Here is a 17,188-nt window from a genome sequence, read left to right on the forward strand (position 1 = left end):
CTTGCATCTTTAAGTCTTGGAGAGTGGCACGAGGAGCTGAGAAGTAAAGTGACTTGCCAGAGGTTCCATACATATAAAATGTGAGTCTGACCCAAGTCTGCCTGACCTGAGAACACTATCCACCATACTGCCGATGTGGTCTCCCTCTGACCACCAGATTGACAGTCTATAAAAGTTTCTTCCTTTCCAAGTAGCATTTATTACTTTCACCAGAAGAGGATGATTAAGTTTTATATTCAAACTTATTATTTAAACTCATCTGCCAAAATATTTGTTGATGGTTTTATTAGGGTTTAAAAGTTGTAGGAAAAACTATATTCTGGTCTGGAAGAAGCAAACCTGGACTGCATGATTTAGTAATCAAGGAACTAAATGCTAACTTCTTCTAGTAATGCTGAATCCCATACCCTTTTATTTGTGATGATACACCAGGTCTTAAACATACTCATTTTACAAAGTAGGTCAATACAATGGGAAATTAAATTAAGTTTTTATAGGGGCTAAGAGGCCAGAGATTGCAAAGATTTAGATGAGGACTTTAACAGCAACAGTCAGCACCCTTCTCATGCTCTACACACGTCCACAATCAAACTCACGAGGCTGCAGAAATCTCTCTGCACTCAATCACAGCTAATGCACAGACTCAGAAAAAGATCAGTTGCTGGATAACCGGTACCATTCTGAAGGCAGAAATGTCTATGATTTAGAGATTTGAAAAAGCCTATAGCACAATAAATAAACAATCTTGCATACCCTCTGAGCATTCACAAATAACTTATGAATGATACTCCCAGCATGTCCTCTTCCTGCACCAATGACTGACACTTCAGGCTCCTCCAAGAGGCAACTGACAAACCTGCATGAAACAAACCATTAAAGTATAGAAGACAAAGAGCTCAGTTTAGAGTAGTGTCAATTGTCTTAGATTAATTTTCTTGTCAAGAAGACCTCAAACTGATGCTTGCAAAAACCACCAAAACTATAGTGGAAATCTTGTCACCAGAACAGTTTGACATTTTAAATTAAAACTGAAATCAATGTATATAATCTTATTGCTTTTTTCAATAATTCATAAAACTTTAAGGAAAACTAGCTTTATTCAAGTTCAAGGAGAAATATTCAACATATTCTTCCAAAATAGCAGCTTAGGAAATTATACACTAAATTATGATTTCAGTTTTTTAAAAGATAACTAGGTTTTATTTGTCTAGAATAGAAAAGCTTCAGCTCTCCAGTTCTTATTCTTTTCTCGGGAGAGGATGATTTTGTGGGGTTAATTTTACATTTCTTGTTGGGCAAAGTCTCAATTGTAAATTGTACCATTATGACTGTGCTCCCAAAATACATCACAGATAATGTATGGTGGAACTAATGAAGAGTCAGAGGCACAGAACCACCAGATATGTACCATCTGTTCACTAATTCACATACTGCTGCTAGGAGATGAATTACTTAATAGTACTTTTTTACTGACAAGAAAAAGTATCAAGGGCAAGGTGGTTTGCTGTTTTTCATTCAACAAATGACTTAAGATAAACTCAAGGCAGAAACACAAATAAAGCTCTATCAAATGCTTAAAATCGCAGAGTTTGAACAGGGTAGCTAGTTCAATCTGGGCCCAAAAGGAATCCCCATAAAATCTCTGTATTCACAAGGATTGCTCAGTTCTGAGCAATAGTCTGGCTTCCAATACTTTTGAATAATATTTCACAGACTGATGGACTAGTCAAGATGGAAAGGGTTCTAGAGATTAAAACAATTCCCACTTTAAACAAATAAAAAAATGTGTTGCCCAGAGCCACAAAGTGGTTGACCCACAGATACAAAGTTTGTCTGCAAAAGAGTTGAGAAATAAAAACCTGGCATCTTATCAACTAATCTATTACACAATTCCATTTATGAAAGATTTTGCTGAAATAGGATTTGTCATTTTCCCCATCAGTACTCATGTACAGACGGGCCAAATGGTTCTTACCTTTCTAGATCTTCCCTTTCCTCCTCTTGTTCACATTTCTCAGTTCCAAACTTGGCTTTCAATGAACGTGCTCTGGCAATAGTAGCCTCCACATTGGTAATCTGATGGATGATTTCCTATACATTGAAAAGAAGAAATGCACACATGTGAACAAAACAAGAAGCAAAACTTTCTTTAAAAATTATTAGAAAGCAAAAGCAAAGCCAAGATGGTGGAGAAGGTACAGATCCTCATCTGACCAAAATAAAAACTATGAAATGATGCCTTAGAATGTATTCTGGAGAAGCATAACCCACAAAAAGACAAGGTGAAGTAATTTTTCAGCCCAAAATAACTCAGAAGGCCAATAGTGGGGATCTAATGCACTGGGATGGAGGTGGAGTGCACCAGGGCAGGACCCATCAAGGAAAACAGGAGAAGACCCTATTCACAATTCCAAGGGGACTTGAGCACAGGCCCAGAGAATATTAAACACATGTCTCCTTATATCATACCACCTTGGAAGAACTAAAAGCAGATGGATTCCCAGTGTCAGCTCTGAAGGCAGCTGCACAAAGAACCTGAATCTTGGAACAGTGTTCCCTTCACCACAGTTACAGAGCTCAACTTTAATAATTTTTTTAATTAAAAGAAAGAAAAAGGCTGAAGAATTAGCAAACCACAGGGGGAAAAAAAACTCAACAAAGAAAGTTATTTTGGTGACTGGGAAGACAACAAAACCAATACTGCTGCTTGCAAAAACTCTGAAAAAATTAGGATTGCTCTCAAGCCCAGAAGAATTAATGGAGGAGTGCAAAAAGGATTTTGAAAATCAAGTAAGAGAGACGGAAGAAAAACTGGGAAAAGAAATGAGAGTGATACAGGAAAATCATGAAAAAAGAATCAACAGCTTAGTAAAGGAAGCACAAAAAAATACTGAAGAAATGAACACCTTAAAAAACAGAATAGGCCAATTAGTAAAAAGGGCACAAAAATTCAATGAAGAGAACTCCTTAAAAAGCAGAATTGACCAAATGGAAAAAAGATAAAAAAATGAAATGAAGAAAAAAACTTCTTCAAAGATAGAACTGACCCTTTGAAAAATGGAAGTACAAAAATTTATTGAGGAAAAGAACCTTTTTCAAAGTACAATTGCTCAAATGGAAAAGCGGATACAAAAGTTCACTCAAGAAAATAATGCCTTAATTAGGATTGTTCAAGTAGAAGCTAATGACTCCATGAAACATGAAGAAAAAAAATCAAAGTAAAAAGAATGAAAAAAAAAATAGAAGAAAAAGTGAAATATCTTATGGGAAAAATAACAAGGTAAAAAGGAAAAGGAAACCAAAAGTTGTGTAATATGGTTCAACTGTGTATATCCCTATATGGGGAGATGATTCTTGTAACTCCAAAGGACTTTGTCATTATTAAGGCAGTTAGAAGAAGTGTATATAGATAGAGGCAAGGTTGTGAGTTGAATATGATGGGATGTAAAATTAAATTAAGGTTTGAAAAAGAGGAATGCATTGGGAGGAGGGGTAAGAGAAAAACAAAATGGGCTAAATTATCCCACATAAAAGAGGCATGAAAGAGTTTTTACAGTGGAGGGGAATGTGGGGGAAGTGGGGAGGGAGGCACATGAACCTTACTCTCTTCAGAATTGGTTCAATGAGGGAAGAACATGCACAGTCATTTGGTTATTGAAACTTATCTTATTCTACAGAAGAGTAGGAGGGGAAGGGGATAAGAGAAGGAAGGTGGGGCTTACAGAAAAGAGGGCAAATTGGGGGAGGTGGAGGCCAGACCCTAAATATGGGTAAATAGTATGGAGAGTAATACACAATAATCATAATGGTAAAAAAATTTCTTACAAGTCTCTTTAACAAAGGTTTCATTTCTCAAATAAACCAAGAAATAACTTGAATATATAATAGAAGTCCTTCTGCAACTGATAAATGGGCAAATGATATGATATATAGTCATGCAAAACACGTTCTAAATCACTATTAAAAATTAACTTTTAATTAAAGTAATCAATTAAAATAACTCTCAGGTACCACTCCATACCTATCAGATTGGCTGTTATGTCAGAAAAGGAAAATAACAAAACTTGAAGGGGACATGGGAAAGTTGAGACACTAATGCCCTGTTAGGGGACTTATGAACTGATCCAACCATTCTTGAGAGCACTTTGGATCTATGCCCAAAGGGTTATAACAGAACATACCCTTTGACCCAGCAATATCATTACTAGTTTTGTATCCCAAAGGGATAAGAACAACAACAAAAACAAAACAGGAAGAACCTATCTGCAAAAAATATTTCAAGTAGCTCTTTTTAGGGGGTAAGTTATAGTATATGATTGTAATGGAAAACTACTGTGCTATAAGAAATTACAAGCAGAAGGAGTTAAGAAAAAAACTGGAAAGTCTTATACCAACTGAAGCAGAGAGAAATAAGCAGAACTGGGAGAACATTGAACACAATTGGCTAGAATACTGGCAATGAACAATGTGAATAACAGCTATTCTCAGGAATACAATGATCCAGAACTATCCCAAAAGAAATCATGTTAAAAAAAATTGCTATCTGCTTCCAGGGAAAAAGAATTGATAGTCTAAATCCAGATCAAAGTAAACTTTTTTCACCTTCTTTCTTAATTTCAGTTTTCTTCGACAAAAAGATTATGGGAAGAAATTTTATATGACTGCACATGTAAAATCTATATAAAATTGCTTAACATCTTGACATGGTGTGGGAGGAAGGAAGAGAATTTGAGACAATATTCTTTGAAAAATATTGGAAACTTGCTACATGAGGGGAAAATAAAATAAAATAAAATATACTAGAAAGCAAAGGGGGCATGTGGCAAGGATATAGGACACTACATGAGGAACTTACCTCCAATTTCTTGTCTTCTGGATTAGGGAATCGTAAAACTTTACTGGAATGAGATATTATCTGCTTTATGATTTTCTTAACTGAAGCAATGTTTTCTAGAGTTTCTGTTTTTAAAAAACAAAACAAAACACCACCCTCATTATTAAATAATTTAAATATACCTCAATTTTGAAAAATGCACAATTAACCAGACTTATTTACCTTCCTCCTTTACTTTAAGTACAGCTGCATGGATCACACAAGGTAAAAGATGCCTTGCAAGATCTGCAGGTTTTTGGACTGCCAAGTAGTGTAGCACCTGTAGAAAATATGCAAAGTGAATACTACCAACTATTGCTATGGTTAAGAAGAAAGGAAGAGAACCCTCTTACAAAGGCATACTTGCCTCAGCTCCTCCCTATATATGTTTGTTTGTTTTTTTTAAACCCTTACCTTCTGTCTTAGAGTCAAAACTGTGTATTGGTTCTAAGACAGAGGAGTGGTGAGGGCTAGGCAATGGGGGTCAATTGATTTGCCCAGGGTCACATAGCTAGGAAGTGTCTGAGGCCAGATTTGAACCTAGGACCTCCCATCTTTAGGCCTGGCTCTCAAGTCATTGAGCCATCCAGTTGCCCCCTGTTTATGTTCAAAGTATGCAAAACAATAAATTTCTTTGTAATGAAATATAAAAAATATTTTTAAAAACTTCACAAATGCCTGACATATTACTCATACAAACCAAAATTAATTAAAATTGTAAAAGTGTTCAAAAATGTTTTCTAGTTTAGAAATATAGCATTATATGGTTCCCCATGAGAAAAAGGTCAAAACAAACAAAAAAATAACCCTACCAATTTTTCTTTTCTGCTAAGTCAGTATTAATTGTTACATAATAAGTAGCTATTTCCAACCCTAGAATAAAGCCATGAAGGTAAAATGGGAAGCCATACTTTAGCTTAGTGGCACGCATTCTTTAAATCAAATGTATCTCTTATCATTTAGTCAGCTTGCAATTAATTTTAATGTTTATGTTCTAAAAGTTAAAAAAAACAAAACACTTCATATTCCCAAAATAGCTACTATGGAGGGAAGTTTGTTGGAATTTGACACTTTGCTTCCCAAGTTCTCATGACAATATACAATGAAATACTGGAAAAACCTTCTTAATACTCCAGAAAGGTAAATCCCATAATCAATTACCTTTTCTGCCTCCCGAGTGTCATCAAACAGTCTCCTCTGCCGTCGAGCTGGTACTGGCTTAGCGGTTTCCCAAGCCTCTACCCACATGTTGCTAGGAATCTTCATTCGGGCACTCAACTCTCCTTTGAGAATCACATTGCCTTTTTCATCAACCACTTCCTCTTCAACATAATCCCGAGGGGAATACCACCTTACAAAATCCTCCAGGAAGCAACCAGGATTGGCTGCCTAGAATGAACCGCACCCCCCAAAAAAATCCACATAATCAGAATTAAAAATCAACAGCCACTGTATTTATACTGATTCCCTATGTGAAGTAATTTGGGGTTTTCACCTAGAATAAATTGGTGCTAAACCACTAAATTTTACTTGTTCTGTCCCAGTATTAACAAACAGACAAATAAAGGAAACATTTCTACTTGCTAAGTTCAGAAATCATAACTTGACATTTAGCTGAAAGTAATTATAAGAATCTACATATAAGATAATTTAGTTTAAAATTACAGTCTAACACTGAATAATTTTTTAAAAATCAATACACTTAAATAAACTTTAAAGCAATACAAAGATAAGCATTTCTCCTTGCTTTCCCTCCCTCAAAATAAGTCATTACAATGAATTTTGGTTTCCATCAAGATTATTTTATTTTGCTATCGAGGCTGAATACTCCATATACCCAATTATCATTCTCATAAATTATTCTACTACTGAAACAAAACTCAAACAGTTAATTTCTCAAGTTTAAGAAAACCAAACTATTAAAAAGCTTTTACCCACTGGATAAATCTAGAGAATTGGGAATTATATGTATCAGAAACCTTAAAGTAAGTCTAGTTTTGAGTCTGATCATGAAGGGAGGACAACATGTTATTTATATAATAAGATAATATTGCTTTAACTATAGACTGCAAATTTGCAGACAACAAAATGTTAGAACCATGAAAGCATTTTTTTGCTAAAGCTTGCATCAATATATTAATCTGAGGACTAGAGCTGCAAATGGCACCTTTTTTGTTATTTCCTCTACCTTGCCATTCACTGTCTTTTCTTCTTGTTTGGAAGTGCCACATCAAATTGCCAACAATAGGAATTAGTGCAAAGCATTAATAGAGAAGTTCCAAGAAGGCAAAAACCAAAACCCAAAATAAAATACAGTCACTCAAAAGGTGAAAATGGTCTGCCCTAAAAAACAGCCCAAAGCTCATTTTCTCTTGTTCATCTACATTTGTCTCATAAGTCTTTTGTTTAGTTTTCCTTTCAGCTTAAAAGACTCTCTTTTGAGGGTGTGGGAGCCATGGGATCATGTTATTTGGGTGCCAACAACTGGGATTTCTGGGTGAGTGTGGTAAGATCCATAGCAACAATAAAGTTCTGTCACAGATGGTAATTTAAGATGATGAATGACATGGAAGCATTTTTTTTTTCTTTTCATACATTTATTCTCTTTCCAAGTGTGTTTTGGTCTCAGGATTCACTCTCAATGGGCAGCTACATGTTCTAGTACATGGAGTCTTAGATGTGGAGTTAGGAATCTTAGGCTTCAGGTCTGGTTCTGCTACTTTCTGCCTTGATGGCCACAGACAATGCTTTTTACCTCTCTGGACCTCCATTTCTTTATCTATGAAATGGCTGGAATTTGCTATGATACTTTCCAACCATGACATTATCTGTCCTTAGTATTACTTCAGCACATCATAATGCCTTTCATTCCTTAAAAAAGATGTAGTCAAGTACAGTTTTTTCTTTTAATTTCAGATGTATAGTTTGAAATGGCTTGCTTCACCATTTTTATGCATTTAATTTGAACAGTTACATGTATATTCATAAGTAAGAGCACTTTTCTGCACAAACTAGAGAAGGAAATTGTCAGATTCCTATGTGAAAATGTTTCCATTTTCAACTTTCAAGTAATTATTTGAAGCATGGTATAGTTCTTTTTGTAAGCCTTATGAAAACAGGTTTGAGTGTGTCCTTTGAGGAGAGGGGTAGACTACAAATAAAATCAAAGTCCCTAAGGAAAATAAAATAGCTATTCGAGCTTTTGGGCTACTTCGGAGGGACTGACTTTTACAGCTTTATCCTAGAAATGCTAAAAATAGTCCACAGAATGCTGTCCATGGGGTGTACCTTAAAAGACTCCATATCGGAGAGCAAACAGGCACTCTGCATGCGGGCCCGAAGGTGAGCACCTTCTGCCGATGTCCCCAATTTAGCCAGGACCTCAGACTGTTCTTCTAGCAGATCTTCGGTCATAGGGGCTGGTTCCTGGGAAGTACAAAAGGGCAGAGCTTATAGCCAGCTTCCCTCCACAGGGCACTCCCTCTGGAGGAGCACCATAAAAATAGAATAAAGACAATTATTTTACCTTTAACAAGATTTAGTTTCTAATAGAAATGAGAGATAAAAGCTTTATAAAACTGTCTTCAAAAACAACAAACTAGATGCAAGGGTAAACAAGATTTTAACTCTCCAAATAAGGTCTTCCAAGTCAGCTCTTAGGATATCTGCATTTACAAGGTAGAAGGCTGGGTCCACAGGCAAACATTTTGCTGCCTCTTAAGATGAAAGAGCTAATTCCAAATAGGACCAACTGGAAGATGAATTTTTTTAAAGAATAAAAGAAATAATCTGATTGGTCTCTCTGCCTCATATCTCTCACCACTCTATCTAGCTGTCAAAATGGCCTTACTAAAATTTCAGGTCATCTTCCTGTTCAATAAATTCTAGAGGCTCCTTAGTACCTCCAGAATCAAATAGAAAATCCTTCATTTTCAAATGAATTTTTTAAAATGAATCACTCTGCAAACCTTAATGTCGATTATTGCTAATTACTGTTGTTATTATTTGGTATTCAAAGATCTTTATGACCCAGCTCCCTCCTATCTTTCTAGTTTTCTGATACCTCCCCCTCTCCTCACCCCCATCTACTCTGTGTCTCCTGGCTGTTTGTTGTACAAGACATTCCCTCTCTTGACTGTGTGTTTCAATGGCTGTCCTTGGTGCCTAGAATTCTTTCCCTCTTCATCTCTGATCCATGGCTGCCCTCTTTCTTCAAGTTCCAGCTAAGATCCAACCTTCTACAAGAAGCCTTTCCCAATTCTCCTTAATGATGTCTTCACTTATGATTATCTCCAATTTTTCCTATATAAATCTTGCTTATACATGCTTTTTTTTGTTCCCCCATTAATTTATTAACTCCTCAAGAGGAAGGACTGTTTTTTCTTTTCTCCTCCTCTGTATCCCCAGTGCTTAGCAGAGTGTCTGGTATATAATAAAATGCTTGATAAATGCTTGGTGACTTTACTAGATGTATTGCAAAGAAATGAGAGTAGGATAGGATGATTGCACAGCTATAGCTGGGAATGGAAGTGGAGTGGGTGGGACTACTTTACCAAGTAACTGATAGAGGATTTTTTTTACAAGGATATATTTCAAAATAGAATTGATTACATAAAATTACAAAATTTTTATACAAATAACATCAATGAAGACAGAAGAGAAACAGAATGTGTGGAAAAATATTTACAAAACAAGTAAGAGAGATAGAAGATAAACTGGGAAAATAAATGAGAGTGATACAGGAAAAAAGAATCAACAGCACAAAAAAATACTAAAGAAATGAACACCTTAAAAAACAGAATAGGCCAATTAGTAAATAGGATATGAAAATTGAATGAAGAAAACTCCTTAAAAAGCAGAACTGACCAAATGGAAAAAAGATATACAAAAATGCAATGAAGAGAAAAAACACAGAACTGACCCTTTGAAAAAAGAGGTACAAAAATTTACTGAGTAAAAGAACCCTTTTCAAAATACAATTGCTCAAATGGAAAAGGGGATACAAAAGTTCACTCAAGAAAATAATGCCTTAATTAGAATTGGGCAAGTGGAAGCTAATGACTCCATGAATTCAGAGAATCTTGGGAAGATGGATATGAAATGACACAAAGCAAATTAAGCAGAACCAAAATAAATAATACATACAACTTAAACAATGTAAATAAGATCACCAAAAGGAAGCAAAACTTGAGTTAAAAGAAAAAAACAATGTTATCTTTTTTTTTTTTTTTTTAAACCCTTACCTTCCATCTTGGAGTCAATACTGTGTATTGGCTCCAAGGCAGAAGATTGGTAAGGGTAGGCAATGGGGGTCAAGTGACTTGCCCAGGGTCACACAGCTGAGAAGTGTCTGAGGTCAGATTTGAACCTAGGACCTCCCATCTCTAGGCCTGGCTCTCAAACCACTGAGCTACTCAGCTGCCCCCAATGTTATCTTTTGAGGAAAGATAACAAAACCTTCCTCTTCTCTCACTGCACAAAAATAAGAACTATCAAAACTGTAAAAATAAATTTAAGTGAATTGATTATTGATTATAAACCAATTTAGATACTCTGCTTATTGTGCTTACAAAGTATCTTCAGTTTATATAATTGAAGTGAAGTTCATAAGTGAACTTCTCTTCAGGGCCAGGTGTAAGGACACTAAGGAGACACTTGTTATATAAAAATAAACTATTTGTTGAGAATATAAGGATAAAAAAAAAGGATTTTTAACTTTAAGGGATTATAACTCCACCCAAATAAAACTCCCTGGTTCCACAAGGAACCACTTCTCCTGTATCCACAGGCTACACTGATCCTTCCTGATCTGACTAACCCAAATTTTCCCTATTCTACAATAAAACTAATACTGTTATCCTTATATGAAGTTATAAAAAGAACAAAGACCAGCTGGCTGAGTCTCAGCAAGAACCAAGTTAGGACTCTGAGCCTTAGTGGACTCAGAGTCCAAACCAAAGACCAGGTCTTTCTTTGGTCTTCTCAGATATAAAAACAATTTATGAAACCACAATGGACAGTCACTACTGTTTCCCCAAGTTGGAAAAGGAAAATCACTTAGCTCCTTCAGATTTTTCCCTCCTTTCCTTCTTGTACTTCAGACAAGAGAGAAAAGATGTCACCTTCTCTCAGCCCTCAGAGAGAGAAAGAGAGCCACTGCTCCCCTCAGAGTAACTGCCACACCCAGAGACAGTAATTGCCACGGAAAAACTGTTATAAACTGTCAACATCTGAAACTGACACTCTGTCTCAGATCTTTTTAAACTCCAATTCTTTCTCAGTCAGCTTCTCTACTTCTTAACTCTAAACTAATAGAACAAGACTTCATTTCTAATATCATCCTTATAATACATAATATTATATACTCTATTAATGCAGAATATTGTATACTCTAATCAGACAAGATTTCTGTACTGGATGTGGGCTTTTTAATTTGTCCTAAGGAAAGGTTCAAATGGGGAGGGAATACATGCAAAACATATACAGAGTAGACGGAAGGTAATTTAAGGGGGGAAAAAAGGCAATAGTATTTGGGGGAAAAGGCCTTTTGAAGAGGGCAGGATTTGAACTGAGTATTGAAGGAGGCCAGAGGTGGAGAAGGGGAAGATTGTTCCAAGCATGGGAGACAGCCAGTGCAAAAGAATGAAGTCAAATGAAGGCATATCATATGAGAGGGAAAAAGACATCAGCATGAACAGGTTAAAAAAATAGATAGAGGAGAGTAAAGTATGTATGAGACACAACTAAGGAAGGGAACCAGACTATAAAGGGCTTTAAATCTTAAAACAAAATAGGATTTTATATTTGATCCTGGAAGTAAAAAGGAGCTCTCGGAGCTCACTGAGCTAGAGAAGAGGGACAGGAGACTACTGAGGGGAGGAAATGATATGACTGGCAGACCTAATCTTTACAAAAATCACCTTGGCAGTTGAATGGATGGATTGGAATAAGGAGAAATTTGAGGAAGGAGGATCAGATAGGAAACTGCTATAATTAGACAAGGTAAGAGGGGATGAGAGCCTGAAATTGGGTGGTACCTTCTTGAGTAGAGAGAAGGGGTTCTATTCAGGAGATGTTGTAAATATAGATAACACAATATTTGATAATGGTTTGGGAGTGTGAGGCAAATTAAGAATGAGAAGCTGAGATATGTAAGGTCTTTGAAAAGTCGTAGGATAGTGAGACTCTTAACAATTAAAGTAAGCTGGGAAAAGGAGAAGGTTTGAGGGGGAAGAAAATCAGTTCTCTTTTCAGACATGCTGAGTTTGAGATGTCCAAAAGGTAGCTGGTGATGTGTGGTTATAGCTTGGGAAATCATCAAAATATTTATAGTAGTATTTTTTGTAATAGCATAGAACTATACACATGTATATAAATGCTATTTGGCACAGGGTTCATCTTAAGTCTATAAAGTTATTTTTCAAATCCTGATTAAGGTAAAGAGGACTTTTTATTTAAAATTCACACTTTTTCTGAATTACAACTATAATACCAAGGCCTTCATTATCTGGTCAGCTTCCTAGTTCTTCACATTTCCACACCTCTACTCTAAGCTCAAACCACCTCATAGTTAGATTACTATGATAACCTCTATGCTAGTTTCTTCTGTCCCACATTGCACAAAGAAATAAGAATCACTTTTTTTTTAATGAAATATTTCTTTTTTTTTTCTTTTAAACCCTTAACTTCTGTGTATTGACTCATAGGTGGAAGAGTGGTAAGGGTAGGCAATGGGGGTCAAGTGACCTGCCCAGGGTCACACAGCTGGGAAGTGTCTGAGGCCGGATTTGAACCTAGGACCTCCCGTCTCTAGGCCTGGCTCTCAATCCACTGAGCTACCCAGCTGCCCCCTAAGAATCACTTTTGTTAAGAGTTTCATGTCATTTCCCTTTTTAAAATTCTGAAATGGCTTATAATTGCATTCTGAGTGAGGTGGAAACTTAATCATCCTGGATCTGAAGGTCTCAATAATTTCTGGAGTTCCTTTTCCCTCCCCATCACCTTTTCCCTGATACCTTAAACTTTAGCAAAATTCTCAGAATTTCTCTCTTATTCCAAATCTAGATTAGTCTTTTAAGATATATATTTTAGTCAGTTCCAGGAAGGAGGAGGGAAAAAGGAGGTAGACAACATGAATCATATGACTTTGGAAAATTCATGTGTTATTAAAATAAATATTTTTTAAAAAAGAGGCTAAAAAAAGACATTTTAAACTCATTTTCCTTTTTTTGAGTTTAGACAAATTACTTAAAAAGAATTCTTAGCATTTTTTTTTACATTTTCAAGTATCTTAAGTGTTTGAAGTTTTCCAAAATTGAACCTACTTAATGTAGTCATCACTTCCTACTAAATGTAGTGAAATAGATAAGCAAAACATTAAGTTAGAAAATACCAATCCATTTCCTACCTGTGTTACTGGAATGTAGAGAGGTTCACCTGTGTGTAACAATGTGAGTTTTCCATGTTGATGTAGGCGTCCTTCTGGCTTTAAATTTGATAATTCTTTGGCCCCTCCTTTCTTTCCACTCTCTTGTCCATTGCCCTTCAGTTCCTCTGTGTCACTTAAGCATTCAAAATATTCTTCTTCACTGTCACTCCAGGAATCCCAAGATTTTCCCTTATCTGTATCTTTTAGATGATCCTGCCCAGAGGCATCTCCTGCTTTCCCAGAATCTCCTGCAGAAGTACTAGAAGCATAATCAGAAACACTGGACTTTTTTCCTTCATCACGGGCTCTCTTCCTTTCAATACAACAATTTAACATCTAGGGGAAATGGAAACACATTTGTATTTTATTTAATAAAGCTAAAAAAAATATGCTTGTATAAGTGCTTAGCCTCTAAAACATTTACTCTCTACCCCTTTGAAAATATTCTGAAAATAATGTCCAGATTGACTGGGAGCATAAAGCGATAAGCAATATAATGATAACATTTTTCATTGGAATGTTTTCTTTAATAAAGCAACTAACACACTATGATTAGAAGATACTTACCTGAAGTTTTTGATGTAGTAAACAACATCTCAGATCTGGGACTCCATTAGCTAATCTAAGGAAAGAGAGCAAAAATAAAAGAATATATTTATAATTTTACTAAAACTATTACTGAACTATGCGTTTTTCATACATATAGCATAAATTCAGAATCATATTTAGGAAAAAAACAAATTAGAAACATCTTAGGTGATAGAAGACTAAATGAGGTAATTGAGGCTGAAATGTCAGATTCACATATCCAATACTTGCTACAATTCTATCTCCACAACACTTAGGCAAAAACAAAACCTCGGTACTCTCTGGCAAACTGGAAACTCCCAAAGTTTAGGATTTCAAATGAAGTCCTTTAGCTCAGTCAAAAAATCCAGAAGGAATGCAAAATCATTCCACGACATACTCCTAGAATAAGTCACTCCAAATATATAGTTGATTCTGAATTATCAGAATAGAATAGCAAGAAAAAATCCCCAAAGCCTCTATCTTCTTTCTACCACCTAAGTAGGTCTCACAGCTACCAGGGACCCTAAAATACCAGCTTACAACTATCGTTTTTGAGAAGTGACTAGATCCTGGGAACATCTGCCTTTACCCTCACAGGTTTGGGGATTTCCTTACTAGATCTCAAGCCAAAGAGCAGCAAAGGCTCCAGAGTATGACAGGATCCAGTACAGAATGGCATTTGTGTAAGCAATTGCATGTCAATCACATATTCTCCTCTGTTCCATTCCTATCCCTCTCCAATCCTTCCTACATGGAGTTGCCACAATAATCTTCCCCAAGCACTGCTTACTCCAACACTTTAAAGTGTTCCCTACTCTCTCCTTAGGATAGATCATATCCAATACAACAATTCAATCCAATAAACATTTATTAAGCACCTACTATATGCCAAACGCTGTGTTAAGTGCTGGGGATATAGTTAATAAAAAGACAGTTCCTACTCTTAAGGAGCTTACAATCTAAATAGATCAACTGACTGATAGATAAAATAAAAATCTTCAGCCTGGCATTTAAAAATCAAAAATCTGGCTCCAATTTATCTCTCTAGTCTTATTCATACTAATTCTCCTTAATAAACTTTCTGTTCTAGTCAAATGGAGTCCAGCTGTTTCCTGAACTCCATATCCTATCTCCTACCTCTATGCCTCCCCTCAGATGGGCCCCCATACCTTGGAATGTACACCCCTACCCTTACTCTACCCTCTCAGAATCACTACCCCTACTTGTTAAGGGCTCTCTCTGTCCTCAAATCATTATGGATTATATGTTTTTGTGTACTTTCTATATCTCCTTTGATAAAATGCAAGCTTCTTGAAGGTAGCAGATTTCTGTTTTACTTTTGTATTATTGGTGCCTAACACAATAGGCAACTCTAGGTTGTCTGCTATTTTGGATCACTCATATGATAGCTATTCATCTTTATCATGAATTTATAAATGATAGTTTAACTGTGTAATTCTCTGGCTTTAATTTTTCTTCTTTTAAAAATGTTTAAAAAATATGGTTAATATGGAATGTGTTTGGCATGATTTCATATATATATAACTGACATATTGCTTATCTTCCCCTTGGGTGCTAGAGGGAGTGGTAGGGAAGGAAAGAATCTGGAACTCAAAATTTAAATGAAAAGAATGTTAAAAATAAATAAATAAGATGGGGTGGAATGAGATAATGACCATGGGTTGCAAAAAAGAGGTCAAATGTAAGAGATATTGTGGAAATAGAACCCTTGGGTGGATCTGGGGAGGGAAAAGTAAAAAATGACATTAAGCATGGGCTCTCAATAAAAACAGGCATATCGAGGGAAAAGACTGGTTTGGGGAAAGATAATCAGTTGTTCTAGAGAATATTAAGTTGAGATGCCAGTCAATGGGACATGCAATGTAGGACAAAAATTTAGCAAAAAGATCATGGCTAGAAATACAGATTTGGTAACAGAAGTATTTACCCTGGAATCAGAAAGTTATTTTCCCATCTGAAGCGCATTTCGAGGACAAATTCTTGCCAGAGATGTGCCACACCTTTCACTCCTCCATGGTAGAAATTGATCATACAAAGACATAAAGCCAGTTTGTATGTCAAACTATCAGAAGGTGCAGATTTGAATTGATTGTAGAGATTCTAAATGTAAACATGAAAACAAAAAAAAATTTTAAAGCATATGTGAAGTATACTAACCTTGAACTAAAGGTTTGCAGATTAAAACTTAGACTAAACTAACATTCACAAAATAGCTAATATATAATAACTTGTTTAATTTTCACTAGATATATAGATATATACTTTAATTATGTTTAGATATATACTTAATATATCCCTGAGCAAGGTAAGAACTAGCTATTGTGTGAAGGAAATTTACTATTCTGGGGTTGCACCCTTGACCTCATCTCCTGCCAACCATTTGACCCAGAAGCCAGGACTGTGTGAAGAAAATTAGTGGGTAAATGAGGTCACTTTAGTCTACATGAGTCTGTTTGAGCTTTGTCATCTGTGTGACCTACAAACTTGATCCAGACATGACTCTGAATTTGACCGGGAAGTGAAAGAGAGAGAGAGAGAGAGAGAGAGAGAGAGAGAGAGAGAGAGAGAGAGAGAGAGAGAGAGAGAAAGAAAGAGGATAAAAAGAACTAACAAGGAAGTGTTAATCTCTCTGTCTCTAGTGTTCTAGTGACCGGCCAAGGGGAGCTGCTTCTGGAGGTCAGGCTCAGAACACCCATGTGGTAGCTAGATTAGACTATTTCACTCTTATCTTTCTACCTATTTCTCATCTTTTACTTATCCAAGTGATTCTAATAAACTTTATTAATTTAAGGCCAGTCTCATAATTTTAATTCTTATGTTATGAAGAACTGGATGTCTCATACCTTATTTCACTAAGAAGTCAAAGAATAAAGATAATTGTGAAGAAATATTTATCTTTACATAACTAAAATAAGAAAAGTCTTAAATGACTATATAAATGCTATCTTTCTTCACTGATAATAGAATTCACTATACGTATAAAATGTATCTGTGTCAATTCTCTTAACTCAACTAAATAAATGAGCATTTTCTCATAGAACTGGATCGTGTGATAATTTTAAAATATAAAAATTCTTTTAGAATAGAGACTTTCTTGAGATTTTCATTGGATCATAAAACCATAGATTTAGAGCTAAAAGACACCTTTAGAGGCAACTGAATGACTTCCCTTTTTTCTTCCTGCTTCATTTTATAAAGAAACTTATGCATAGAGAAGTTAAATGGCTTGTCCCAGAGTTAAGCAGCCAGTACATCTAGAAATTTCAGTTGTAAAATGCTTTATAATTCAGTCTATT

At 35.7% G+C, this 17,188-nt stretch overlaps 1 protein-coding gene across 1 annotated transcript in view; it reads right to left on the reverse strand.

Moving 5' to 3' along the window:
• The window catches only part of RAB3GAP1 (RAB3 GTPase activating protein catalytic subunit 1), a 104,621-nt gene that overhangs the window by 4,125 nt on the left and 83,308 nt on the right, over nt 1–17,188 (reverse strand). The window contains exons 13-21 of the mRNA XM_044669132.1: nt 15,820–15,992; nt 13,869–13,923; nt 13,281–13,637; nt 8,162–8,299; nt 6,035–6,262; nt 5,057–5,153; nt 4,856–4,959; nt 1,976–2,091; nt 754–856 (exon numbers count right to left, since the gene is read on the reverse strand). Coding sequence (XP_044525067.1) covers nt 754–856; nt 1,976–2,091; nt 4,856–4,959; nt 5,057–5,153; nt 6,035–6,262; nt 8,162–8,299; nt 13,281–13,637; nt 13,869–13,923; nt 15,820–15,992 — 1,371 coding nt within the window. The remainder of the gene's footprint in view (nt 1–753; nt 857–1,975; nt 2,092–4,855; nt 4,960–5,056; nt 5,154–6,034; nt 6,263–8,161; nt 8,300–13,280; nt 13,638–13,868; nt 13,924–15,819; nt 15,993–17,188) is intronic.

This window comes from Gracilinanus agilis, chromosome 3, assembly GCF_016433145.1.
Source record: "Gracilinanus agilis isolate LMUSP501 chromosome 3, AgileGrace, whole genome shotgun sequence".
Taxonomy (NCBI): domain Eukaryota; kingdom Metazoa; phylum Chordata; class Mammalia; order Didelphimorphia; family Didelphidae; genus Gracilinanus; species Gracilinanus agilis.